This window comes from Python bivittatus, unplaced genomic scaffold (genome assembly GCF_059951505.1).
Source record: "Python bivittatus isolate LINGU-HERP-01145 unplaced genomic scaffold, Pbiv_v1 ctg000080_np1212, whole genome shotgun sequence".
NCBI classification, from domain to species: Eukaryota; Metazoa; Chordata; class Lepidosauria; order Squamata; family Pythonidae; genus Python; species Python bivittatus.
Window position 1 is genome coordinate 87,808,397 of NW_028277035.1, and position 26,102 is coordinate 87,834,498.

A 26,102-nucleotide genomic window follows, 5' to 3' on the forward strand; every position below is an offset into this window, starting at 1 on the left:
GTGGAGCTAGAGAAGTTTCAGAGGAGGACAACTAAGATGATCAAGGGGCTGGAGCAGCTTCTCAATGAGGAAAGGTTACAACATTTGGGGCTTTTTAGTCTAGAAAGGAGGTGAATGAGAAGCGATATAACTGAGGGGTACAACATTATACATGTATGAAAAGCTGCAGATTGAAGTATTAGCAATATATATAATTTCAGTGTTGTATGGAATGGGAGTGAGGGCCCTTTTGTTACTTCATATTGTTGGTGATTCAGGGGCTGGGATTTATTGATTATTGGATGTCCTCTGCATTGTAGTATTGATCAGGTGGGGGTGGGGTGAGCAATGATCCTTGTATAGTATCTGTGTTTCACGTTCAACAGAAGGGAAGACCTTCATGGATCAAATTAATTCTGCCTTAAGAGAATGATGTGGAAGTGGCCTTTGACCACTTTGGGGTGGAATAGACTTGAAATCCAATACAGTATCCCAGATATGGAAGTTATTCACATTATGCACAAAGACCCTCAGCTTACATCAGCCTTCCCAAGCCACCTAGGAATTCTAGGGAATTGCAAATGGCACCAGGTTTGAGAAGACTGGTCAGGGTATTGCAGAGTTAATGCAGCTTCCATAGACAATGGGCAAGTTCTTCAGTGCACAGATCAAAAACCAATGCATAGGAGGAATATTAATAAAACTGTTTTAAATGGATGAAATTATTGGACCAAGTCCTACAGTATAGAGAAAGAAGTGGCAGAGTAAGGGATCAAGATTGTCACCTATTTTTATTTGGTGAAAGATAATCTATTCCTAGATACAGTGATCACTTGGAACATGAAAATAAAATTGAGCTACTGTGTGACTGTGTTTCCCAAGAGACCATTTTCTTTCACCTGGAGTATATGTATGCACCCTTATGACTGTTGTATACAAATGCCTTAGGGAGGGGGTGAGCCATACATTTAAATAACGGAATGTTCTCCTGAGAAATCATGCATCCTAGAATACTCACCAAACTGGTATTTCTATTCCACAGAATGCTTAAGTTTGCAAAAGTTACTGTCTTTCAGCATCATCTCATATTTTCAAAACTGGTATCAGTTAAATTGGAGGCAAATAAAGGCCATCAGAAGATGGTCTTTAGAAAATGTTTTCCTTGTTAAAAACACCTGTTTTATTGCCTGCAGTGCTATCTCCACTCCGAGAGTTTTGTCCTAAATCTATAATGACATTTATCAAGCCTATGGGATCTAACTTTTTTCCAAATTATTTTTTAACTAGAACCTCAAGATCCATCAAACCTAAGGTATGGTCAAATGTCATACACTGAGAATTAAAGAATACTGAACTCAGATATTTGTTCTGAGTATTATAACTGAGCAATCCTGTCATGCGTAAATATATCCTTAGTTCTCCAAATTTCAAATATATATTGTCCCTCAAGGAAAAATAACAAGTCAAGAAAAAAAAAGTTTTCTTCCATACACATATGCTCCCAAAACTCAACGGTCATCTCCTAGAGCTATTTTTCTAAAACCAAAAATGGCCATTTTTGGAGTTCTGTAATATCCACATTTAATGTATGGTGTCACTAATCCTTGAATTTGAAAAGTTCAGGTAAAAGAAGGCTGTTGAAAAAAGCTGCTTTGCAGCAAATGGCCCACAACTTCCACATCTGAGTGGGAAGACTCTTCTCTGAAAGGAAAGCTAGTGTCGATGATGCAGGCTTAGATGGACCATATATATAATGCAGCTCCTGATATTCTCATATTCCATCTTAGTCTCAGGGTGCCTGAGAATGTCTTTCAACTTTCTCCTGATGGTGTTTTTGTACTTACTTAATTGTGGATGGTAGTGGAGGTGCTATTGTTGATGTTCTACATCTTGAATGGATATAAAGCACTTTAATTAAGCAATGGAGAGAAGTTTTAAAGATTCTTGGACTTCCTGTACTTCACAAGTCCCTTGAGAGGAATATCTTCCTTTAGGATTTAATAGAAATGTGGGAAACAACTTGCTGGAGTGATGATAGTATTATGAAGGATGGGATATCCCTGGACCTCCTTATAACTAAATCTGAACATGACCATTCACCTCTGAGAATTTCTCCAAACTTCTTTTTTCATTTGAGTTCTCTTTATCAAACTGAGTGGAAATGGGTAGAAAAACGGCAGGATAATTGTTTTGCATGGCACCTATATACATTTCCACACAAACTTCATTCTTCACTGGTAGTATTTTTCTCTACTTTATTTGGCTCACTTTGTTTAGTTGTTAAGTCGTGTCCGACTCTTCGTGACCCCATGAACCATATTGCGCCAGGCCTTCCTGTCCTTCACTGCCTCCCTGAGTTTGCTCAGTTTCATGCTCATTGCTTCAGTGATGCTATCTAACCATCTCATCCTCTGCCGTCCTCTTCTCCTTTTGCCTTCAATCTTTCCCAGCATCAGGGTCTTCTCCAAAGAGATCTCTCTTCGCATTAGATGACCAAAATATCTGAGCTTGAGCTTCATTATCGATCCTTCCAATGAGCAATCAGGGTTGATTTCCTTTAAGATTGACTGGTTTGACCTCCTAGCAGTCCAGGGGACTCTCAAGAGTCTTCTCCAGCACCACAGTTCAAAGGCATCAATTCTTTGGCGCTCGGCCTTTTTTATGGTCCAGCTCTCACAGCCATACATTACTACTGGAAAAACCATAGCTTTGACTATGCGGATCTTTGTTGGCAAGGTGACGTCTCTGCTTTTTAATATGCTATCTAGGCTTGCCATAGCTTTCCTCCCAAGGAGCAAGCGTCTTTTAATTTCATGGCTGCAGTCTCCGTCTGCAGTGATCTTGGAGCCCAAATAAATAAAGTCTGTTACTGCTTCCATTTCTACCCCTTCTATTTGCCAGGAATTGATGGGTCCAGATGTCATGATCTTAGTTTTTTTAATGTTGAGTTTCAAGCCAGCTTTCGCACTCTTCTCTTTTACCCTCATCAAGAGGCTCTTTAGTTCTTCTTCACTTTCTGCCATTAGGGTGGTATCGTCCGCATATCTGAGGTTGTTGATGATTCTCCCTGCAATCTTAATTCCGGCTTGTGATTCTTCCAGCCTGGCATTTCTCATGATGTACTCTGCATATAGGTTAAATAAGCAGGGTGACAGTATACAGCCTTGTCGTACACCTTTCCCTATTTTGAACCAATCGGTTGTTCCATGACCAGTTCTAACTGTTGCTTCTTGGCCCGCATACAGATTTCTCAGGAGACAGGTAAGGTGGTCTGGTACTCCCATCTCTTTAAGAATTTGCCACAGTTTGTGGTGATCCACACAATCAAAGGCTTTTGTATAGTCAATGAAGCAGAAGTAGATATTTTTCTGGAACTCTCGTGCTTTCTCCATGATCCAGCGAATGTTGGCAATTTGATCTCTAGTTCCTCTGCCTCTTCGAAACCCAGCTTGTACATCCGGTAGTTCTCGGTTCATGTATTGCTGAAGCCTAGCTTGTAGGATTTTGAGCATAACCTTGCTAGCATGTGAAATGAGTGCAATTGTGCGATAGTTTGAGCATTCTTTGGCGTTGCCCTTCTTTGGAATTGGAACGTAAACTGACCTTTTCCAATCCCGTGGCCACTGTTGCGTTTTCCAAACTTGCTGGCATATTGAGTGCAGCACTTTAACACCATCATCTTTTAGTATTTTAAATAACTCAGCTGGAATACTGTCATCTCCACTAGCTTTGTTGTTAGCAATGCTTCCTAAGGCCCACTTGACTTCACTCTCTAGGATGTCTGGCTCAAGGTCAGTGATCACACCAGCGTGGACATCAGGGACATTAAGATCTTTCTTGTATAGTTCTTCTGTGTATTCTTGCCACCTCTTCTTAATCTCTTCTGCTTCTGTTAGGTCCCTGCCTTTTTTGTCCTTTATCATGCCCATCTTTGCACTAAACGTTCCTTTCATATCTCCAATTTTCTTGTAGAGATCTCTAGTCTTCCCCATTCTATTGTTTTCCTCAATTTCTTTGCATTGTTCATTTAAGAAGGCCTTCTTATCTCTCCTTGCTATTCTCTGGAAATCTGCATTCAGTTGCTTATATCTTTCCCTTTCACCCTTGCTTTTCACATTCCTTCTTTCCACAGCTATTTGTAAAGCCTCATCAGACAGCCATTTTGCTTTCTTGCATTTCTTTTTCTTTGGGATGGTTTTAGTTGCTGCCTCCTGTACAGTGTTACAGACCTCCATCCATAGTTCTTCAGGCACTCTGTCTACCAAATCTAATCCTCTAAATCTATTCATCACCTTCACTGTGTACTCACAAGGAATATGATCTAAGTCATACCTGAGTGGTCTAGTGGTTTTCCCTACATTCTTCAATTTAAGCCTAAATTTTGCAGTAAGAAGCTCATGATCTGAGCCACAGTCAGCTCCTGGTCTTGTTTTTGCTGTCTGTATAGAGCTTCTCCATCTTTGGCTGCAAAGTATATAATCAATCTGGTTTCGTAGCCTTTTAACATTGTCCATGGGGTTTCCTTGGCAAGGATACTGGAGTGGGGTGCCATTTCCTTCTCCAGTGGACCACATTTTGTCAGAACTCTCTGTCATGACCTGTCCGTCTTGGGTGGCCCTGCACGGTATAGCTCATGGCTTCACTGAGTTACGCAAGCCCCTTCGCCACGACAAGGCAGTGATCCATGAAGGGGATTTGGCTCACAGTCATGTGTAAAAGGAAGTATAATAGCACTCCTGAATTCTGCATGATTTGAAAAATAATCGTAAGTTGCCTTCTTTTTTTTATTTTAGGTAAACATGGCAAACAATCTTCTACGGGAAAACAAAAGTTCTGTGTCTGAATTCATCCTTCTGGGTTTCTCAGCCAAGCCGCAAACGCAGCTGTTCCTTTTTGCTGTCTTCCTGATCCTGTATCTGATGATCCTGCTAGGGAATGGTCTCATTATCAACCTGATCAGAACAGACTCTCGTCTGCACACGCCCATGTACTTCTTCTTGGCCAACCTCTCTTTCTTGGACATCAGTTACAGTTCCACTACAGTGCCCCAGATGTTGCTACATCTCCTTTCAAAGAGAAAAACCATCTCCTTTGCAGGCTGTACTGCCCAAATGTACATCTTCCTGTCTTTGGGGATAACTGAGTGTGTTCTCTATGCCGTGATGGCCTATGATCGATATGTTGCCATCTGTCACCCCCTACACTACACTAACGTCATGAGCAAGTCAGTCTGCGTTAAGATGGCAGCTGGGTCCTGGGCCTGTGGCTTCCTCTGTGCCATGATGCACACTGGCTTCACTATGCACTTGCCTTACTGTGGCCCGAATGAGATCAACCACTTCTTTTGTGAAGTGCCAGCTATCTTGGAATTGGCTTGTGCAGACACACATGTTAATGAGGTGGTGGACTTTGTGTTGGGGGTGATACTGCTCATGACCCCACTTTCTCTGATTGTCGCCTCCTACATTTTCATCTTGGGTGCTATCCTGAGGATCCGTTCTGCAGAAGGGAAGTTCAAAGCTTTCTCCACTTGCACCTCACACATTACAGTGGTGACTCTCTTCTATGGTGCTGCCATGTTCATGTACATGCGCCCAGCTTCCAGCTATAAGCCAGAAAGAGACAAGAAGTTTTCTCTCTTTTACAATGTGGTATCTGCTCTTTTGAACCCATGTATCTACTCTCTAAGAAACAAAGAGGTCAAAGGAGCACTGTGCAAACTGGTTTGCATACAATAAGTAAGCATGCTTGTTATTAACAAAGGAAAAGTAACCCAAAGGTCTGTTTTATATCCATGGTATAGTTGATGCAGGACACATGAATTTCTGGGACAAAAAAGGTCCATAGCTCATTAGGACACTGATTTTATCTACCTGTCCATTCGGCTGCATGTAAGAAAATAATCTTCCAGACAGACATTCTAGCGTAGGGCTTATCTATTACGGAATTATTAGGAGGACAATTGGGATATTAAAAGTGCAATGGAAATGATATAAAACTAAAACCATACCAAATAGTGCAAGATTGTTTACCTCCCGAGAAAGAGTTATTTCTGACTCTTTGGGAGATGGACGATAGAGAGATAGATGAAAGAGAGAGAGAGAGAGAAAAGGAAGGAAGGAAGGAAGGAAGGAAGGAAGGAAGGAAGGAAGGAAGGAAGGAAGGAAGGAAGGAAGGAAGGAAGGAAGGAAGGAAGGTGGAGAGCAAGGACACTCACCCTATCTTTTGACTGAACATCTCCCACCCGTCCACTATCAATGTGGGAGTTTCTTTCTTCCTGTATATTCTTCTTTAAAATGGTCATCCAATCATCCTTCTTTTCAAGAATGTACATTGAGTAATCATTTTGTGATGTAAAAGAGAAAATAATTGCTTCTTTGCTGTGAGTGAGCAGTTACATGCACAGGGGCTTAAAAACGTTAAAATGAAACCAAAATTTGTTGAAGACCACCCAGAAGCTTCAACTGGTTTAGAAAGCAACGGCGTGGGCAGTTTGTTTCTGGCTGTGATTCAAAGGTTTGGTTGCTACCTATAAAGCCCTACGTGGCGCAGGGCCTGGCTACTTGGGGGAACACCTGTCTCACATAGCATCTGCTCAGCCAATTCAATCTTGCAGGGTTGGTGCGCACCAGGATCCTTTGAGCAAACCGTGCCATCTATTGGGACCCCAGAAGTGTGCCTCCTCTGCAGCAGTGCCTGCCCCCTGGAATGAGGTTCCCCCGAGATCTGGATGGCTCCCACCCTGATGGCGTTTTGAAGAGCCGTGAAGACCTGGCCCTTCTCCCAGGCCTTTGGCAAGGAAGAAAGATGTGCCCTTTGGATTGTGTGGCTTCAGTTCTTTTTCATTCCTTTTCAAGGTTTTTTGTCAAATTTGCCATCTTCTTTTCTACATTTTTGTCCATTATTGTCTATTTTCTTGTTTTTAATATTTTTACTAGTAAAGCGCCCAAAGTCATTGGGAGTCAGGCAGAATAATAATAATTCCATGAATAAATAAATACATAAATATTTATTTTAACTATTTTAAATGTCTACTGGATCAGGGCCCCACTTAGTCCAGTATCTGGTATTACACAGTAGCCAAGCAGATGCATTTGGGAAACCTGTAAGCCAGAGGGGAATAGTCCCTGTCTATTGTCAGCAAACGCTGTTGAAGGCCTGCTGATCTAGGAAGCAGCCATCAATATTAGTGGCCATTGAGATATTCCATGAACTTGTCACATCCCCTTTTAAAGCCATCCAAACGGGTGAACAGGCAGCAAATTCCAGGTTCATTGTGCGCTGTGTGAAAATGTGTTTTCTTCATCATAGCCTCACCTCCTAACACTGCAAAAGAGCAAGAAAAACTCTATCCAAGTCATCACTGCATGATTTTGTATACCTTTATCACCTTACCACTTACCCCACTTCATTCCTAGCCCCAAAGCCCCATTTCCTGCTTTCTCATAAGGGACATTGCTCCAGCTCTCTAATCAGCATGGTTGTCCTGTTTTATTGCCCTTGTTCTCACTGTGCAAGGATGAGAACTGATTGTGACACCCCAGGCAGGAGGGTCCACAGGGTGTGGTCAAAGAAGAGCAGGTAGCAACTCTGGTTCTTTTTCTTTTTTTTTAATGTATATCACACATATCATACATTAAAAACAGGCAGTGCTTTGATCACATGTTGTAGCCACCATCTTGACTTTTTTGGCTCAACTTCATGGACACTCTGGCTCCAAGCAAACTCTTAAGGTGACCTCTCCCCACTTTGGAAATTCTGGAAGGAATTAAAATGCCTCCTTTCTACTATGTTCACCCTTATGCTTATGTTCACCAGGAGGCCGTAAGTTCTAGTTCCACCTTGGGCACAAAGCCAGCTGGGTGACCATGGGCCGGTCCCTCTCAGCTCTGGGAGAAAGGGGGAGGCAAGGGCAAACCACAGCTGAAAATATTGTCGAGAAAACTACAGAGGCTTCTTCAGGCAGTCACCAAGAATCAACATACATACATACATACATACATACACACACACACACACATACATACATAGAAATGTTCCATTGTGTGAAGGTATATATTCTAACCTTAGAATTGCTACAGAGCAGATCAATTTGTTCTTAAGAGGACAGCTAGAGGGGCTGATTTCCTCAAAGAGTCTAGCTAGAAAGTCAAGAGAGAAAAAGGGGTAAGATAGAAGCTAAGAGATGTGTTGGAATTTTAAAAAAAATGTTGCAGCCCCAAATCATAACAACTGGGTCAAAATAACTTAATTAGAATGGATCATGGGAATAATAAACCAATTGCAATCACAACTATAGTTCTATGAAGTCTGAGTTATTTAACTGATTATCGTTTATGCTTCCTTCCTCCAAAGCAATGAATCGATCAATTAACCTCTTTTAAGTATCAAATGAATAGGTTCTTGGTACAGCAGGTTGGGCTCAGAATACCTGGAATATTAGATATGAGCCTATTCAGCCTAATCATTAAAGAAAATGGCTTGGTATAGTTCATTGTCCCTGTGCTTCTTGACATCCCGTGGGCAATGACTGTTGTATCTCTAGTCGGTCCTAAATTAAATCCTTGGGAACGGTGATTGAAGTCCCCAAAGTTTGATACACTTCAGAAGATTCTTTTTCATCCTGGAGATGTGAGATTTTCAGCTGCCTGAATGATGCAATAAGTAGCCATCCATTCTTTTAAAACAAAACAATTACTGACTATAACTTGTTCCACATAGCAGAACTTACTGGCCTGTAGGAAGTATTTTATAGTATGGGTGCAGTTAAAAACTGAAGCGCCAGAAGAGAGCCTAAAGATCATGTATGAAAGTAGCAGGTAATAATGGGTTTGGGATTGGAATTGGGTAGTTGTGAAGAATATTTGCACTTCTAAAAACCATCAGACCTGAGTTTAGCTCCATTTTTTTCAGGGCAAACATCATAATACCTGAGTGAAGAACTGAATGCGTGGGTAAGAAAGCCTGTGTAGACATGAGACACAACCTTGATGCTTAGAATTAACAACAGGCACCAGATGGAATAAAAATCAACTGCATTTCCAGAAGGCAGACCTACCTTTTTCATATCAAGATTACAACTTCAAATATAATAATATAAGGGCATCTGTTCAGGTCTGCAATTTTTTCTAAAGAAACGGGTAGAATTTGAAGCCACAATATTTTTCCTAACACTGAAGATCGGGGTTTTTTTTTTACCTGATTGATAGTGGAAGGTACCTCAGCAAAAGTTTCAAAGATGTTCTGACAGCAGATATGTGCACTGTATGTGTGTGTACGACTGCGTATGTGTATTCTTATTTAACTACCCCTGGCTTTGATTTCTTTTTCATCTCAGCCTCCCATGTTTTCCAGCTGTAATTCCAGTGTTTTCTGTTATGTTTTCAGGAGAACTAGCCATGGAAAGAATGAATAGAACTTCGTGGAGTGAATTCATTCTTCTTGGGCTTCTGAATCACACAGTGATCCATACAGTTTTCTTTGGGGCTATTCTACTTACTTTTTTTGTAGCTTTACTTGGAAACTGTCTTTTCCTTTTTGTAATCATCACAGGTTCATATTTCAGGACCCCTATGTACTTTTTCCTCAGCCAGCTCTCCTTCATAGACATCTGCCAAACTTCCACCATTGTTCCCAAAATGTCCATGGATTTTTGGAACAAGGACAACACAATTTCATTGGCTGGATGTGGCACTCAGGTTTTTTTCACCATCATGATGGGAGGAGCAGAGTGCCTCCTACTGACCGTCATGTCTTATGACAGGTATGTGGCTATCTGCAAACCTTTGCACTATCCAGTTCTCATGAGCAGGAGGGTGTGTGTGGCTATGTCTGCTGGAGTCTGGTTTGGGGCTTTTTTTCACTCACTCATGCACACCCTTTGTGTGCTCCAGCTGCCCTTCTGTGAGTCTAATAGAATAAATCAGTTCTTCTGCACAATCCAAGCTATGCTGAAATTATCTTGTTCTGAAACATCCACCTATGAAAATTGGTTGTTCCTGGTTGGCAGTATATTACTCTTGGCTCCCCTGTCCATCATCTTGGCTTCCTACATCTCTATCCTTTTGACAGTCCTGGGAATGCAATCAGTGGAAGGAAGACATAAGGCATTTAGCACATGCCTCTCCCACCTTGGTGTGGTGGGGGTCTTCTATGGAGCAGCAAGCTTTAAATATATGAGACCCAGATCTTACCGAACACCACAGCAGGATAAGGTGGCCTCTGTGCTTTCTGACATTGTGACTCCCATGCTGAATCCCTTGATATACAGTTTGAGGAACCATGATGTGCTAGCAGAACTGAGAAAATACATTCGGAAACCTATGTTGAATATCTAACCCAACCTAACTAGGGCCACATCAGAGCCAATCTGTGTGATTATTTGGTAGGGAAGAAAAACAAGGAGAAAAATATTAGGTAGTAGTCATGAGTACTAACCACTAACAGTCTAATCCTCTGTGAAATCATCTAAGCTCTTTCTAAAGCTGTTCAGCTTGGTGGCTATTCTTCCATCTTGTGATAGCGGAGTTGATACCGAAATTATAAGCTAAACTATATGAAGTTGTGCTTCCTTTTATTTTTCTTGTATTATTAAGTTCATGTTATAAAACTGGGAGAAAAATGTCTCCATGCAATACATAATTTAACACTTCACTAGCACATTTTCAGTTACTTTGAAGTGAGTAATGGAAGAAGTCAATTTTATGCTGTGGTGGAAAAGAAGGCTACTCAAGCATTTCAGCTCTACCCTAGAAGCTAAGAAATATTAAGGGGTGGCATAGGTCTGAGAAGGAAGGAAGGAAGGAAGGAAGGAAGGAAGGAAGGAAGGAAGGAAGGAAGGAAGGAAGGAAGGAAGGAAGGAGGGAGGGAGGGAGGGAGGGAGGGAGGGAGGGAGGGAGGGAGGGAAGGAGGGAGGGAGGGAAGGAGGGAGGGAGGGAGGGAGGGAGGGAGGGAAGGAAGGAAGGAAGGAAGGAAGGAAGGAAGGAAGGAAGGAAGGAAGGAAGGAAGGAAGGAAGGAAGGAAGGAAGGAAGATGATTTTAAGAACAGAGAGAATGGAGCAATACTAAAATTATGGCGTAAGCACGGTGCTGTAAGGATATAACTGGAGATTTGGGTTTCCTGTCATTGGGGAAACTCAGCTTGGCATCCTCTCTGAGCCATGGAAGATCACTAGGTGATTCTCTCTCAGCCCAAAGTCCATGGAACCTTAAGGTCTCATAAAGCAAGAATGTTCCTATCCTGCTAAACTGCTCTCTGGGAAATAGGAGAGTGTGTGGTTTTCTGAAATTAATGTGATTCAAGCTGTCAAACAGATTTGATATTTTAAAATCAGTATATATTGCTCAACTGCTTTGTAACATGTATGGGGTTCTTGTAGGGTGTTGCCATGGGTGCGCTCTCCAAATGTGGCCTCATAAATTCTTTCAAAGTCAAGCAGTGCAACAAGCGAATTGGTAGAGGAGATAGCAATAATTATACATTGAATGACTTGGCTCCACCCAGCACTATTTACAAATGGGGTCAAAATAAGCAAGATGATGGTCTTAACATCATAATTGAAGTTTTGCCCCTTTTGTCCACACATTGATGTTACATGCAGTGTACAAAATGTACATTGTGAGGCCCTGGCCTGCTTTGGTCCCTCCTGCAGAGGCTGCTGTCTCCAGGCTCTTCCTCATGGTTTCTTCCTCTTCTTCTCACAAGTTGTTCCCAATGGAGGAAAAGTGAGATTATTTTCATTGCTACCTGGTCTTCTGAACCTGCTGGAAACCTCTCAAGGACAGTGACCAGGTGTAATGGGAGGAGGCAGGAGGAGAAAATGGGAATCCACAAAACCTTCTTCCTTTCTTCTAGTGTAGGGATTAGGAACTGCAGCTCCCAGAATCTCTTGGTTGGTTATCATACAGGGGCTAATGAGAGTTGTAGTTAACCCTAACCTTGTCGAATGCCACAAATTTCCCATCTCTGCTAGGAAGTGTTGTGTACAGCTATCCCATATGGTTGAATTGTTAAAGGGCATATGGCCTTGTCTTAGTAACATTAATACATCTTCAACCAAGGAGAGGACAGTGTGATACCAGGGGATATCAGTCTTCTCCCAAATGCCTCCCTTGGGGCCCAGCAGCCTCCCTGTCCCACTTAACTTTAAGATTGTGTTGAAAAAAATTAAACAGGAGTCTGAAATGCTGCAAAGTAAACAGCAGCTGGTAACGTTGTATTCCTTTCTGGTGATATTTTGGGCTCCACAAATACTCCACTAAGATGGCAGAGAGCTAAAGTAGCATTTTGAGGCAGTCTGCTCCTGCCCGTAGCAGACTTTTTGTGAACGTACCCATCAGTTACTCTCAAAAGTCCAACTCTGCCCCCAGATCAAAAAGACTGACCATCTTCTGTTAAATTGCCTCTGCCAACTCAGCTTGCCCACTGGATCCTTCTTGGTAGGAAGAAGTTTAAAGGACTTTCAGTTTCAAGTGAACTGGGGGCTGGACTTGTATAGCCAAACACATATGTTTGGGCATGTTTTCCTTTTCTAGTCTTTCTAGTTGAGGGTTAGATGGGTGCCTTCCAGCTGATTCCCCAGCATTGCCTTTTGATTTGCCCTCCATACTTGGTTTCTCTGAAGTTCTGAAGAACGTAAGGGAGGCGACCTTGAGAGAAATAGGCAAGAACCGTTACTTAGGCAAAGGGAGCTGAAACATTATTTAAGACCAGGGAAACAAGAGAATATTTGGAAGCGACTCAGGCAAATGCCTCCTGATTTACTGGAGTATAGGAAGATGGGAGATGCAACACAATCAGACTTGCAAGATTCTGTTATTTTGGCCAATCTCAACACAACGCAGTTCTGGTCTTCCTGTGGAGTTGATTTCCTGTTCTGGTCTACCTAGTGATGCTGAGAGTTCTGACCCTCAGTTGTCAGGTTTTGATTGGCTGTAGCCAACTCTGATATCCAAGGGGAAACTTCACTGGACTGTTGTTTTTTTCTGCAAACAGCAAGAGCTGACCCATTGGATCCCACCAAGTATGACAACAACACATTTCTGTTTTTCATTTGTAGTAGCAACAATACTGGGATACAAAATGGGAAGATACAGCATTTTTCTGATGGATAAGTTTGGAGGAAATGTGAATGAAGTTCTTAAACTTACCATTGATATATGTAAGAGTTAACTATAAGTAATGGTTTCTTTAGGTCAAATCATTTACCCATCCCTGTGAATTAATGGGGAGAGAGAATCTCTCACATTGTTCCCATTGCATTTTCCCCCTCATTCATCCCCTAATTTGTACTTATGGCCCATACTATTAGAGTGAATAAAAGTATGCTGGAAAAGGTTATATTAAATCCAAAATATTATGCAATTGTGGATACCAGGTGGCATTGGCGTTGTGTTCAAATCATTCTGCAAAACCGCCTTGCTTTGGCTAGGCTGTTGAGACAGTAGATCTCATTGTCTTTCTATAGCAAGAATATAAGCAGAAAAATAAATAGAAAAGAAGCAGTACATAGAATGCCACTGAGTTTTAAAATATTCTGTTTAGAAATGAGATAGTATTATGGCTTAGAAACAAAAACCATTTTAATCACAATCCAAGAATATGTGGATCATCAATAAAAAGTCAAGCTGGACTGTAGTATGGAACTGCAAATGAAAGAAAAATTAAGGTTCTTGTGCAATACTAATGCAAGTTTTGCTGGAAATTTTTTGTGGGGAATGTTGCAACTGAATGTCTGCATGGAATGATCGTAACTCTTCCCAGTCATGCTTCCAACTCCTGACATGCTTTTCCACGTTTCTCTTATAACTAGTCATTTATTTGCTTTGTGTGGTTGGCCTGCAGCCTCTGATCGTTTGTCACCCCAGGCTGACCACGCCTGGTTAGTTCAGCCATACTCCAGCATGCACTACTCCCAAACTCTTATCTGCAGTCATTTCACAGCCAGATGATTCTTCTATAAGCAAATTATTCTTTGGTAAGTAAGTAAATTCTTCCAAAATAAATTATTCATTTAATCGTTGTGGATGTTACTTGCTGCCCTTATGGCAGATTTGATTGAAGTCTCAATCCAAGCACGTGGCTGTGTTGTGTGTTCGCCCGCAAAATAGATCCTCCCTTCATTCTGGGACAGAATCCAAGAATAATGGGTAAACTGGTATGGTGTGAAGGTGCTGAACGCTCCCATCGAATATTGGTCAAGGTCCCATTTTTGTATCACGTATTTGTCACAAACTGATTTGAGATAGTCTTTAGATACCTGATGGATTTCCACAAGGTCATCCATTACCACATCCACACACTTTTCCTCACTGAGGGCAGCATAGAAATCAGAGTCAAAATGCCGAGTGTAGGATGCCAGAAGGACCCCTATTCCATTAGGGAAGTCATGATTTGGGTAGTAAATCACTCGTGATGGGAGATCTGTGATCGATCTGCCCCCTCGAATCCCATCGTTCTCCCAAAATTTCTCAGTGCAAACCAAGGCAATTTTAGTAGCGCTTCCATAACTCAAAGACCGTAGTGCACGAGACTTGGGAGTTGAAAGAGGTGGCACAAACTTGATGAGTCGTGTGGCCTTTGCTGTAGCTGTGATAAGGACATAGTCAGCAATCAGAGATGCAGGGACAGAGTTGACCAGCCATTTGTAGAAGACTCTCACTTTCTTGCCAGCACGAAGTATCTTCTCCACAGTGCAATTAAACTGGACGATTCCAACCATTTCCCGGAAGAAAGCTTGAGGAAGTTGATCAAATCCACCCACAATTTCATCAAAACTGAGTTTGAGAGCGAGGAGGAAAAAACAAATACAAGCACAGGTTATTTTAGTGAATCTCAAAAAAGTGAGCATTGTTTTTGAAGACAATGTTAATGCAGTCCATTATCAACTATTTTAGCCCATCAGCTATAGATCAAAGGTTGGTCAGTTTCTGTCTCAGAACCAGTACTGTTCTAGCTATCATTGTTGCCAAGAAGATAAAATAGCAAATATACAGTGGTTTATAATCTAAAAAAAAATAGAGGAGACAAAATTTAACAATAAAAATAAATAACAGGAAATGCACTAAATAAAAAAATATATGAAATAAACTATAAAAAAAACCAGTAGTCTTTGGCTCCCCCCCCCCATCTCATTCTTTACCTGTCTTTTGAGAAGATTAAATGACCCATGACAGAAAACAGAAATGAGTAATGAAATCCAGCTTCTTCATTCAGGAAGTCGCCAATCATCTCAACAGCTCCTTTGCTCAAATTTCCTTCCTTAATGAGGTATTCCTAATATATGAAGAATGGGGAGCAAAGAGCATATTGGAGGGGGGAAATACTGAATTTTACAATTTGTGAATATACAGTAGAGTTCTTCTTTGATTGCACTGACCTAATGCAAAGGCAGCCTGCCTTATGGTGGTCCAGAGCAGCAGTTTCCGGAAAGGTGCGGTGGGCAGGTGAATGAGGCAAACAGTGTGGAAATACCTCCGTAGGCTTCCACAAGGGAAGCAACAAGCAAGTGAGGAAAAGTGTGTCATGACATCATGATGCAAATGCTACCACTTATTTCCTTGTGGCAGATAGCAGAACTCAAGTACGTAAGGGCAGAGTCTGCTTTATGATTATGATTATTTTTTCAATGGAGGCACCATCCAACTCCAGAGCATTTCTGGGTGGCTCATAATGTAACAAACTAAATAAAGGGCAATACAATTTAAAAAGTACAAGATAGAAAAAGAACAAAAACAAGATGGCAAATCTGGCCAACACAAAAACATATACAAACACCTCCCACTAGGGGCTCCAGCCACCCCAATCCAGGGCCAGGGAGAACAGCCAGGTGTTTAAGGCCCTTTGGAATACCATCAGGGTAGGAGCCACCCAGATCTCAGGGGGAACCTCATTCCAGAGGGCAAGTGTGTCATGACAGAGAAGGTGCACTTCCTGGGTCCCAATAGATGACCCTGTTTGATTGAAGGGACCTGGAACACACCAACCCTATGAACACAGGAGATAGGTGGTCCCTCAGATAACCAGGCCCTATGCCATGTAGGGCTTTATAGGTGGTAACAAGCACCTTGAGGCGCACTCAGAAGAAAACTGGCAGCCGGTGCAGCTTGGCGAGCAGGGGGAGTGATGGGAATACCAAGGAATGCTCATAACTGCCTGTACTGCTGCATTCTGGACCAGCTGAAGCTTCTGAACACTGGGGGAACAATGAATGCTTGTGACTAGAATGACTGTCTGAAAGGCCTCCCAAACCAGGAAGGGATGTAACTGATGGACCAGATGAAGCTGTGCAAAGGCCTTCTTGGCCACAGCTGCCACTTGCTCATTGGGCAGGAGCTGTGAGTCCAAGAAGATCCCCAGAATGTGCAGCACCCTTGAATGGGGAAGTGTAACTCCATCCAAGGCTATAGATTGATTTTCCCCAGGACTAGGTGGCCCTAATACCCACATCCACTTGGTATTGATCAAAGTCAGAGACAATTCCTCCCCTTCCATGTCACAATGCATATTTCATCATTTTGATGCAATCTCAGTGTGTTACAGATGCTTCTGATTATATCAAGCTCATGTGTAGGAACAGGACTTCATGATACTTTCTTGAGTTTGTAAGAAGAGATATTGATTTTGTTTAATGTTATGTGAAACCTATTTCAAGGCTTACGCTACAATTTTTGTGTTCTTTCTGCCTCAAAACTGTAAGAACCTGCATTGCCAATTTTATTGATTGATTGATTGATCGAATTTATACACCGCCCATCTCACTTTATAAGTGACTCTAGGCGGCATATAAATTTGATCAATAAATAAAGTGACTCATACAATTTTCACTCCACAACAGCTTGGGAAAGGAAATTAAATTCTCTTTCCACAAAACCAGTTATGTCAATACTTTAGTATGATGCATAGTGAATAAGGATATATGAATTTGTCAATTTTGATTATTTAGTATCTCATTGTACAGTTCTGTCAGTTTCAGTTTTTCTGCTTTGCATTTTTCCATTGATGAATTCAGCCAGTCCATTTCCATACCATCTTGAGCAGTTCTAATGATATTCATAATAAAATGTATATGCATTAGATATACATTTCTCCAAACATATTTTTGTTTAGAATTTTGATAAATGTGCATAAGCTTAGCAATTAATTTTCTTCAATATATTTATACATTAAACAGGTACATTAATTAATTGATTTGTCCATTAATTTTCTGCAGGCTTTTCTCTGATAGATTTTTTTAATTGGCAAACTACATTGCAAACTTGAGAAAGCATGGACAGTAGATGAGTTTCAGTTCATTCATGCATTTTCAATCAAATGTGACCTTTGTCCTTATCACTAGTGTTGAAAAATGATAGCAAGTTATTAGTGTGGTTCACTCCCCTTTAATCCCCCCATACTCCTAGAGTGGCTGATGTTATTTGCATTTTTATAGTCATGTGTATTGGAGACAACATATTCATCTGAAGAACATTGTGAGACTTTTCATTTTGTGAGAAGAATGAATGACATCAGTTTTACCTTTGTGGAAAACGAATCATATTTTTCCTTCAGAAGGGTACAGTTTTCTGTGACCTGAGCAAGAGGAAAACACATAGTAGGTTTAGGTCGGATCTCTGCCTTCCAGTTGCAACAGTCTGTCTGCCTTGAACTAAGTTGGTCTCCCCATCTAGGTGAACCAAGAACATCTCCTGTGTTTGCCTGGGTATAATCTGTATCAGCTCATTGAATGGTGTCCTTTGCTCACTATCTGGGCCTGCTTTCTTTGGGGAACAGACACAACTGACAGGGATGAGCACCTTCTCATTAATGCAGCCTCTGTTTTCACCTGATTCCTTTGAAACAGGAAAAATTTATAGCCCCATATTTAATATCAGCCCGCAGCTTTCCTAGAACACTTGCCAGATTTTTTTTTTCTAGAATACTACTAAACCTATGGTTAGATCATGTAAATTTGTCAGTGCTAATTCAGTTTGGTTTGAGATTTGGTCCCTTGTCATATACAATGAATGTATATTGTATATCTTATTTTTAATCTTGGTTTCTTGACTTCTAGAGGAATATTAATCAACAAAATCATAGTCTTGGGAACCATTCTTTTTAGCTATTGAAATCTTCTTATGACATATGTATATTTAATCCCCTATTATGTGAAAATATAATTCACTATTATATGTATCTGCAATTGCTTTGATATCTTCAGTTAGCCATAATCTAAGTCATATAAAGCCTGAAGCTTTATATGGCTTATATAATCATCTAACAACATTCTCTTTGGCTGGTGTGGGTCTTCCAGGCTGTGTGGCCATGTTCTGGAAGTTTTGTTTCTCTGTGGCACAGAGAGAACTGCTCCTGTCTGTGCTCCTGCACTCTGAAGATGCCGGTCACAGGTGCTGGCGAAACGTTAGGAAACAAAACTTCCAGAACACGGCCACACAGCCCGGAAGACCCACACCAGCCATCGTATTCCAGCCGTGAAAGCCTTCGACAAAACATTCTCTTTATTTGTATTTGCCATATAAATCCCCACACATATGGATTTTACTCATTTTACTATATAACATGACAGACATCTAATCCATTCAGGGAGAGCACACCTTTATACATTAAACATGAGATATGGATAAGGACTCCATACATAACATTCAAAGGCTTTTGTAAATCAAACTTAGCTGGAAGTTCCTAACTGTAGACTTTGGACACGTGTTGCAACTCATTGTATATATTTTCTCCGATATTAAAGTCCCCCAGTGTATGAAAAAAGCAGGACCATTGAGCCTCATCAAAGACTTTCTTGGCATGAATAACAAAACACCTAAATTTACAGTATTTATAATTTTATGCATTACGTGTAATATAGATGAGCTCTTGTATAAGTGCCCTTTGACAGAACTAGATTGAACTACGTAGCTCTTTTGTATTTAATGTAAGCATTTTATTTGTATTTAATATTGTTTGTATTTAAAGTAATATTCTGCATGTAATGTAAAGTGCTTTAGGCCCATTATTTCAGGAAGTATTATAGCAGCCTTCCCCACCTTTGCCCATCCCAGGTGTTAGACTACAACTCACATAATCCGAACCAGAACTATACTAGTGCATTCGATTTGTTCTCCTTTTTTTTTTCATTTCAATTGTATTTTGTGATTTGTTCTCTTGTTCATCCAGCCTCCTCCTCACAACTACCTTGTCCAGCGTCTCCTCAAACAGCTTGTCAGCAGACTTTCCCCGCTCATTGGGGTGAACTTGGTACCCAAAGATTTCAGCACTGTGAGGTGCCATTTTGTGTCTGACATTTCTAATGAAATACCAGGCATTCTCATTAGTCAGCCTGAATGGGCTTAGACGGAGATTGAACTTGTCAGTGTATTCACGAACAATTCTGTGAGGGGAAAAGTAACTCAGATTTATTTACGAGCTTATTTCTGTATCAAAACCAGAGAAAAACACAAATTCGTCCGATTAAGGGTTGTTCTGCTCTAACATTCTCCTATTCTCAGTTGTCCTTTCCCACAGTTGTTCCCCTGGAATTGCTTCTCAGAGATAGACAGACCATGATCCAGGAACTAGCTTGTGACCCTAATGACTAGTTGCCTTGATAGTTTGATCCTCCATTAATTGGTTTAATTTCATTGTATAATTATGTTTTTAAAAAAGTTTCGCACTCCAGCTTTCCATCACAGAAATAGAGTCTTTATAGGAGGTCCAACAATTACAAGGAAGTATCTATCCCTAATTTAAAACATAAGTTTACAGAAATATCACAGCTTCCTAAAGCATGCACTTGTAGTCCTACTCTGTGGAGTGCTCCACCACCACCCAAGATCCAGCTGGCCCCGACTCGGCTGGCATTTCAGAAAGCTTCAAAAACATGGCCATTTCCCCAGGCTTGGGAGGTTAATGGGGCCCATGAGATGGATGCTATTATGGTTATTAGTTGTCTTTAAATGAGGTTTAGTTTTATGTTAGGACCCAGAAATGCTTTTGCAAGATGGGTGGCCATAAATAAAAATGGATTAAAATAAATTAAATAAATATCGAGGTTCACTCTGCATTTTAAACAAATGCCCATTGGAATCATGGCCTTTTCATTCACAAGTGAAAAGCAAGAAGGGGGTTCCACATGGACTTCTGGTACTTTACAACAATCCAAACATAAAAAGATCGATTCTAAACCATTTGAAAACTGGTAATGGTAGGATTCTCCTCAGCAATTACCTCAGTAATCTCACATCCCAAATGCTCTTTGATGCAATTCTGTTTGGACCACCCTTGTAGAGACCTCTCTCCAAATCTCATGACCTTCCCTACTCAGAAAGTGCATACTGGACAGGTCAGTTCTATTCTGAGTAGGTGACCCTGCAGGGACCCATGTGCCAAGACAGGTCTTTCTAAATAACAACCAGCAGGGCAAATATTAGGATAAATATTATTTGATAAACAGTTTTCTTACACCATCTTTGATGCTACATTTTGTACTTGTGCAAGCTTTCTGGATCCTTTTCAGAGTCAAGTCCTTATCAACACCCTTTAGTCCTGTTCCAGTAGGCAACAGTTATCATTTTTCTAACAATATATCTAAAATTTCAGGAAGGCAACTATTTGTTAAATGTGAACAATTTTGCCTGTCATATCAGATGATGCGATGGAGAAAGACCTTTCAATCAACCTTACCTGTGGGCTTTGGGCAAACGCATAGGCCCCATATCAACATACCAGCCTTCTTCTCGGTGAGTCTTTATGCGCCCTCCCACGCGGTTACTGGCTTCCAGGATCACAACCTAGGAAAAAAGTGTACTGATGAGGAATGGGTTGTTCTTATTTCTCTCTCTTCTCCTAAGTGTACAATGATCTGTACGTATCTGTGGCCGAAGAGCTCCTTGCAGGTCTCCCTTTGGTTTCACATGAACCTTGATTCACTTTTACAAACCCCATAACCAGCATCCCTATTGGATGGAGCTATATCCTTTGTTGGCCACTGGTTTCAGCTGAGGGTATTCATCTAAAGGCAATATGCCAGCCAGTCCTCAAATCCAGCTGCAAGTGAACTTTGTTATCACTGAGATGCTGGCTCAGGAAGATGGCTGCCACTTTCTAAGGATGGGGGGAAAGTGCCATACTTCACTTAATGACTGGCCCAAGTCTATGACTGAAATAAATTTTCAACTTTTCATTGCAGACTCTTCCCCCTCCAAAGCATATAACCTCACCATACCTTAATCTATTCATTCATTTATTCATTCATTCAACTAGTCTGACATTTATCTACATTATCCCATTAATATAGAACAATGTTCAGCAATTTTTATAAACAGTTCTGTCCTTTTGTAGTTGTTCTGTATTCTAGGAGACCACAACTGAGAGAAATAAAAAAATTAATGATTGGAGAAAATGTTCACAAACTAATAATAATTACAGTGGTACCTCGGTTCACAAACTTAATTTGTTCCAAGATTCTGGTTGCGAGCCGAAATGGTTGCCAACCGAATCAAATTTTCCCATAAGATTCAATATAAATAAGGTTAATCCGTTCTGAACCATATGTATTTTTTTTTAACCACAAAAATATGAAACAAAGTGCAGTATAGTACAGTATGAAGAGAGAGAACACTAACCTTGCTTGAGGCGACACCAAAAAGCTTCACAGCAAGTGTCTGTCTGCGACCACGATCTCACCTAGAGGAAGCCATGACCATGTGTCAGAGCAGGGAAGATGGCCACGGGTCATGTTCATCACCCGATGCGGAGTTCGCGAACAGAAGCAAAATTTTGAGAACGCTGCTGTTCACGAACTGAATTGTTCGTGAACAGAAGCTTTCGTGAACCAAGGTATTACTGTAATTTTTAGCCTTTATATTATACATCTAATGCTGTATTTGTCCATCCCCACCCACTACAATGGCTACTTCTATTCTGAAACCAACCGAAACACACATAATTTATCTTTTCATTATCTGAGTAAAAGGCAGTTGAGTAATTACCCGATGCCCAGCTTCTTTGAGTAATTTGGCAGCAGTCAGTCCACTTATTCCTGCTCCAACAATCACAATACTCTTAGGCTTCAAGGCCCTTCCTAGTCCGTGTTTGGCAATAGACAACCACTTTTCATATTCAGGATCTTGGAAACACTCTTCCAGATTGTAAACATGGTTTTCAGATCTTTGCACACCCATGAATAGTAAGAGCAGAAGTAGCACTAGAAATAAGCAAAAGCAGATATGAATTTATTTTTATCCTAACTTCTTATTCTGTTCTAATATCTACTGCACTTGCATTCCAACAGCTTTTGAATATTTCAGGATGTGGATAATAGATTGGAAAATATTGCAATATGGAATGCATCTTTTCAGGGTTTGGGACATTTCATTTTCTTTGGCTCCTTCCCCAATTTTTTGTTCCCATCCCTAGCAGCTATTCAGCGTGCCCACTGGATATCCTCAGCCCTCCTTGGGGGTGAGTGGGGGGCACAGTCAGTGTAATATATAAGACCAGATCTAGTTTTAGTAACATTTTTGATTTCCTCATTGATGTAGAATGAATTGAAACTTAGCCTCCAAAATTCGCAGTTTTTCAAATTTTGCAATGCAGTTTATGATTCACAGCAACAAACATTTATTAGGAAAAAGTGTCTATTGATGAAAACAATGTAGAAAATCAATTATATCAGGGTAAATGTTTGTATATATTAGATACAACCAAAAATGGATATGCTTGAAGAATATTGTTTCCAAAACCTACAACTTTTACTGTGAACATTAAAAAAACAATTCTCAAGTTCCAGAATTAACAGAAAAAAATTTAAAGCACACATATAAAGTGTCAACAAATAATATAACATAAAAAATAAAAAGAGGAGGAAAAGACCAGGAAAACTATGTTATAACCAAAACAGCTCCAAAAAATTGACCAGATTGTTTGGAAGTCTTCTCTGCCAGTTTGTTAAAAAAAAATGACAGGCCACTTTTATCAGTAGCCTGCTGCTACAAATTAGATATGGATGACTCTTTCCAATGGGCATTCTTGCCTCAAAACTTTCCGTAATAGGACAAATCCATACTATATGAGTTAATGTTCCAGCTCCTGAGCAGCTTTATGAGAGCTACGTTGGTCCAAAGTAATGGTACCGTAAAGGCACTAACTATATCTAATGAGGATTTTCCACACTTTGCAAATTGTTACATAATACCAGAGGACACATAATGAATGTATGTATTCATCAACCTGCTTTAGTTTTTCACCATTTCTTTATAACTTCCAGTCATTCACTCCATTTCCCTTGTCAAACAGAATGGCCTTTGTCTTAGATACATTCATGCTCCGAATTTTGCTCCTCATTACCTCATAGATTATCTGAATTCACTGCAAATCATGCAGGTTCTCAAGCAAGACGGCATCATCAGCATATAAAAATACACACATTTGCAACCTCTAATCAGTGTCCTGTAACATAAGATCAGCGCCGATGCCTCACTCTAATTCAGCCACTGATGGCTAGTTTGATATCACGGTTAAAATTACTGGATTAAAAGCCAGGAAGCCATAAATTAGGCATGGAAACCAGCTGGGGGACCTTGGGCCAGTCCCTCTCCCTCAGCCCTAGGAAGAAGGAGGCAAGGCAAATACTTCTGAAGTTGTTCCAAGGAAACTGCATGAACCTGTCTGTGTATTCACCAGGACTGGAGTTAAGATTGATTTAAAGGCACCTCCACCAAAAAATCTAGCTACTGCTAGTAATGGTCCAATAAGATCTTTGTGAGAATTCTCAGGAACGATTGGAAATGGAAATTGTGTTCATGCTGGGTTAAGGACTGTTCTGTTGTTTTAGATGAACTGTCGATGAAGGATTTCCAAAAATGTTCAATATAAAGGCAAGCTGATTGGATGTGGAATCACAGCCTTATCTTCCACGTGCTTTAAGATTCTTAAAAATATATTTTATGCAGTTGAACCCGTAACGTTGTAATTATCCTGAGGAATTCCAAATGGTTTTGCGCAATATTCAGAATAACCTAAGTCCAATTCATTCTGTTTCTGTAACGTGTCTATTTATTTATTTATTTACTTAATTTATAGGGCTGCCTTTCATATAATGCCCTGGTCACCTCCTGTTTGGATTACTGCAATGAGCTCAATGTTGGGATACCCTTGAAGAGTATCTGGAAGCTACAGCTGGCACAAAATGCAGCAGAGCAGTTTTGAACGCCCCCGGGGGGCACATATAACACCTCTGTTACACGAGCTGCATTGGGTGCCGGTTTGCTTCTGGGTCCAATGCAAGGTGTTGGTTATCACCTTTAAAGTCGTTCATGGCACAGGACCAGGTTATCTGAAGAGCCGTCTCGCCCCCGTTATATCAGCCCGCCCCACTCAGTCCAGCAGAAGCAGCATGTTGCAGACCCCACCAGTCAAGGGATTTTGGCTGGTGGGGTCTAGGAGGAGAGCCTTTTCTGCCTTGGCTGTCCCTGTGGAACAGCTGAGGCATGGGCTGCCCCCATTCTCCTGGCCTTCTGAAAAGGTGTAAAACCATGGCTATGCCGGATGGCCTGGGGGCCTGGAGGGGGCTCACACTGCTGGAGCTGGCTCGTGGGATGATTGATACTGCTTCCTCCATCTTCCTGATTTGTATATTGCCTTTATATTTGTTGTTTGTGTTTTAATCGGGGGGTATTTATATTTTAATTGTTTTATTGTCTTGGTTTTTAATTGTAAGCTGCCCAGAGTCACCCTCTGGGGGAGATGGGTGGCATAAAAAATTTAATCAGCAGCAGCAGCAGCAGCAGCAGCAGCAGCAGCAGCAGCAGCAGCAGCAGCAGCAGCAATCCTGAGTGGTGAACATAGTTAAAACTATTAATATAATAATGCGAAGTGAAAATGTGAAAAAATAAGGGTACCCAACAAAAATAAAGCGAAAAAGTGGCAGCCCTGATATGCCACTTTGCCCTGATCTCCAACTCCTATAATATTCTAAGGTTTCTTCTTTTCTGCCTGTGGATCATAAGTACCAGGTCAAAGTCTTCAGAGATTAACTGGCTAATATATGATTCATGATCTAATAAAGTCTTTTTTAAAATTAATTGGGAGGCAAAAACTTTCCACTTGAAAAATGTGATATAATCATTCTGCATCTCTTCCCATTGTTATACTATTACCCGTTGAATCCTTCATCCTGTCATTCAGACTCACTTGTATTTATGAAATCTGAACAACCACAAAAGATCTAAAGATGAGTAAGAGAAGTAGATCTGTCGAATGAATTTCCACTAGGAAATTTGCTTTATAGCAGCATTAGTGTGGAAGATGTAATATAAATGGAGGAATGCAATTACTAGCATTCTAAATTCTTTGGATTAGGCATGTCACAAAATATCTAATCTTTCATTTACCCCATTGCACTCAGATACAAACAAATTTGGGTTGATACCAATTTAGAAGTGGGTCATTCCAAGTCAAACATTTCTGGCAATGGTGTCCAGGCATTCTATTTAAGCCTTTTTAACTGCGGAAATTAATCCTGTTGCATTTACAGTCAACCTACAATTTAATAAAAGTTTCGTTGGGTCACTCATTTATACTAAATCAGATTATTGACCTGCCTGGTCCTAACACTCCCCAGTGTGGTACTTTCCATATGTGTTGTACATTAACTTCTGCTAAATCACTCAGCATGGCTCAGTGTATCACAGAAAAATAGAGTAATGAAGGCAAGTTTAGCTTATTCTACTGCAGAGAAACAGAATTCCTGTTCTTCTCAAATCCTTTTCAGTAGAAGGATCAGGGACTGAATCTGTGGCATCATATGCTTATTATAACACTGAGCTACAAATGGTTATGCATTCTAACCTGCATTGGAATCTCAGAACAAAATAATTTCACTTACAGAAGAACTCCATCATCTGACCATCAGTTGATAGCACCAAGCGACTGTTTGCAATTTAGAGAGATCAAATGGCATCAAACACCTCTGCAATGTGTCCAAGAAAACTGGCTTTCTCATGTGAAGTCCTTCTCTTGACAAATGTTTTATAATGCAATCACTCCCCCCAGGCCTATTCCAGCAGATGATAACACGTCATCTGACATGGTTGAGCAAAGTTAGCATTGTACATATTCTTCAGAAACAATACCATGT

The 26,102-nt window shown here is 40.7% G+C and overlaps 3 protein-coding genes across 3 annotated transcripts; 2 read left to right on the forward strand and 1 right to left on the reverse strand.

Annotated features, from left to right (window-relative positions):
- Positions 1 to 4,778: 4,778 nt before the first annotated feature.
- On the forward strand, positions 4,779 to 5,717 carry LOC103061573 (olfactory receptor 2D3-like). The gene has a single exon (XM_007445336.1). The coding sequence runs from the start codon at positions 4,779 to 4,781 to the stop codon at positions 5,715 to 5,717; it is 939 nt and encodes a 312-aa protein (XP_007445398.1).
- Positions 5,718 to 9,377: 3,660 nt separating this feature from the next.
- LOC103057256 (olfactory receptor 2T27-like) lies at positions 9,378 to 10,316 on the forward strand. Its single transcript, XM_007445249.3, has one exon. It carries the CDS (start codon positions 9,378 to 9,380, stop codon positions 10,314 to 10,316), a length of 939 nt encoding a protein of 312 aa, XP_007445311.3.
- Positions 10,317 to 13,991: 3,675 nt separating this feature from the next.
- Positions 13,992 to 25,866, reverse strand: LOC103053826 (L-amino-acid oxidase-like). Its single transcript, XM_088134713.1, has 7 exons — positions 25,851 to 25,866; positions 21,955 to 22,169; positions 20,648 to 20,754; positions 19,160 to 19,355; positions 17,495 to 17,548; positions 15,120 to 15,253; positions 13,992 to 14,754 (listed from the first exon to the last, which is right to left on the reverse strand). The coding sequence occupies exons 1-7, from the start codon at positions 25,864 to 25,866 to the stop codon at positions 13,992 to 13,994; spliced, it is 1,485 nt and encodes a 494-aa protein (XP_087990839.1).
- Between the last annotated feature and the right edge of the window lie 236 nt (positions 25,867 to 26,102).

What these genes read in the sequence shown, in the direction of transcription:
- LOC103057256 (XM_007445249.3), top strand. Translation starts at nt 9,378, where the DNA reads ATGGAAAGAATGAATAGAACTTCGTGGAGTGAATTCATTCTTCTTGGG.
- LOC103061573 (XM_007445336.1), top strand. Translation starts at nt 4,779, where the DNA reads ATGGCAAACAATCTTCTACGGGAAAACAAAAGTTCTGTGTCTGAATTC.
- LOC103053826 (XM_088134713.1), bottom strand. An exon ending in TCAAAGAAGCTGGGCATCGG is followed by an intron (nt 20,755 to 21,954) that starts GTAATTACTCAA and finishes CTTTTTTCCTAG; the next exon opens with GTTGTGATCCTGGAAGCCAG. An exon ending in TTAATCTTCTCAAAAGACAG is followed by an intron (nt 14,755 to 15,119) that starts GTAAAGAATGAG and finishes TCTCAAACTCAG; the next exon opens with TTTTGATGAAATTGTGGGTG.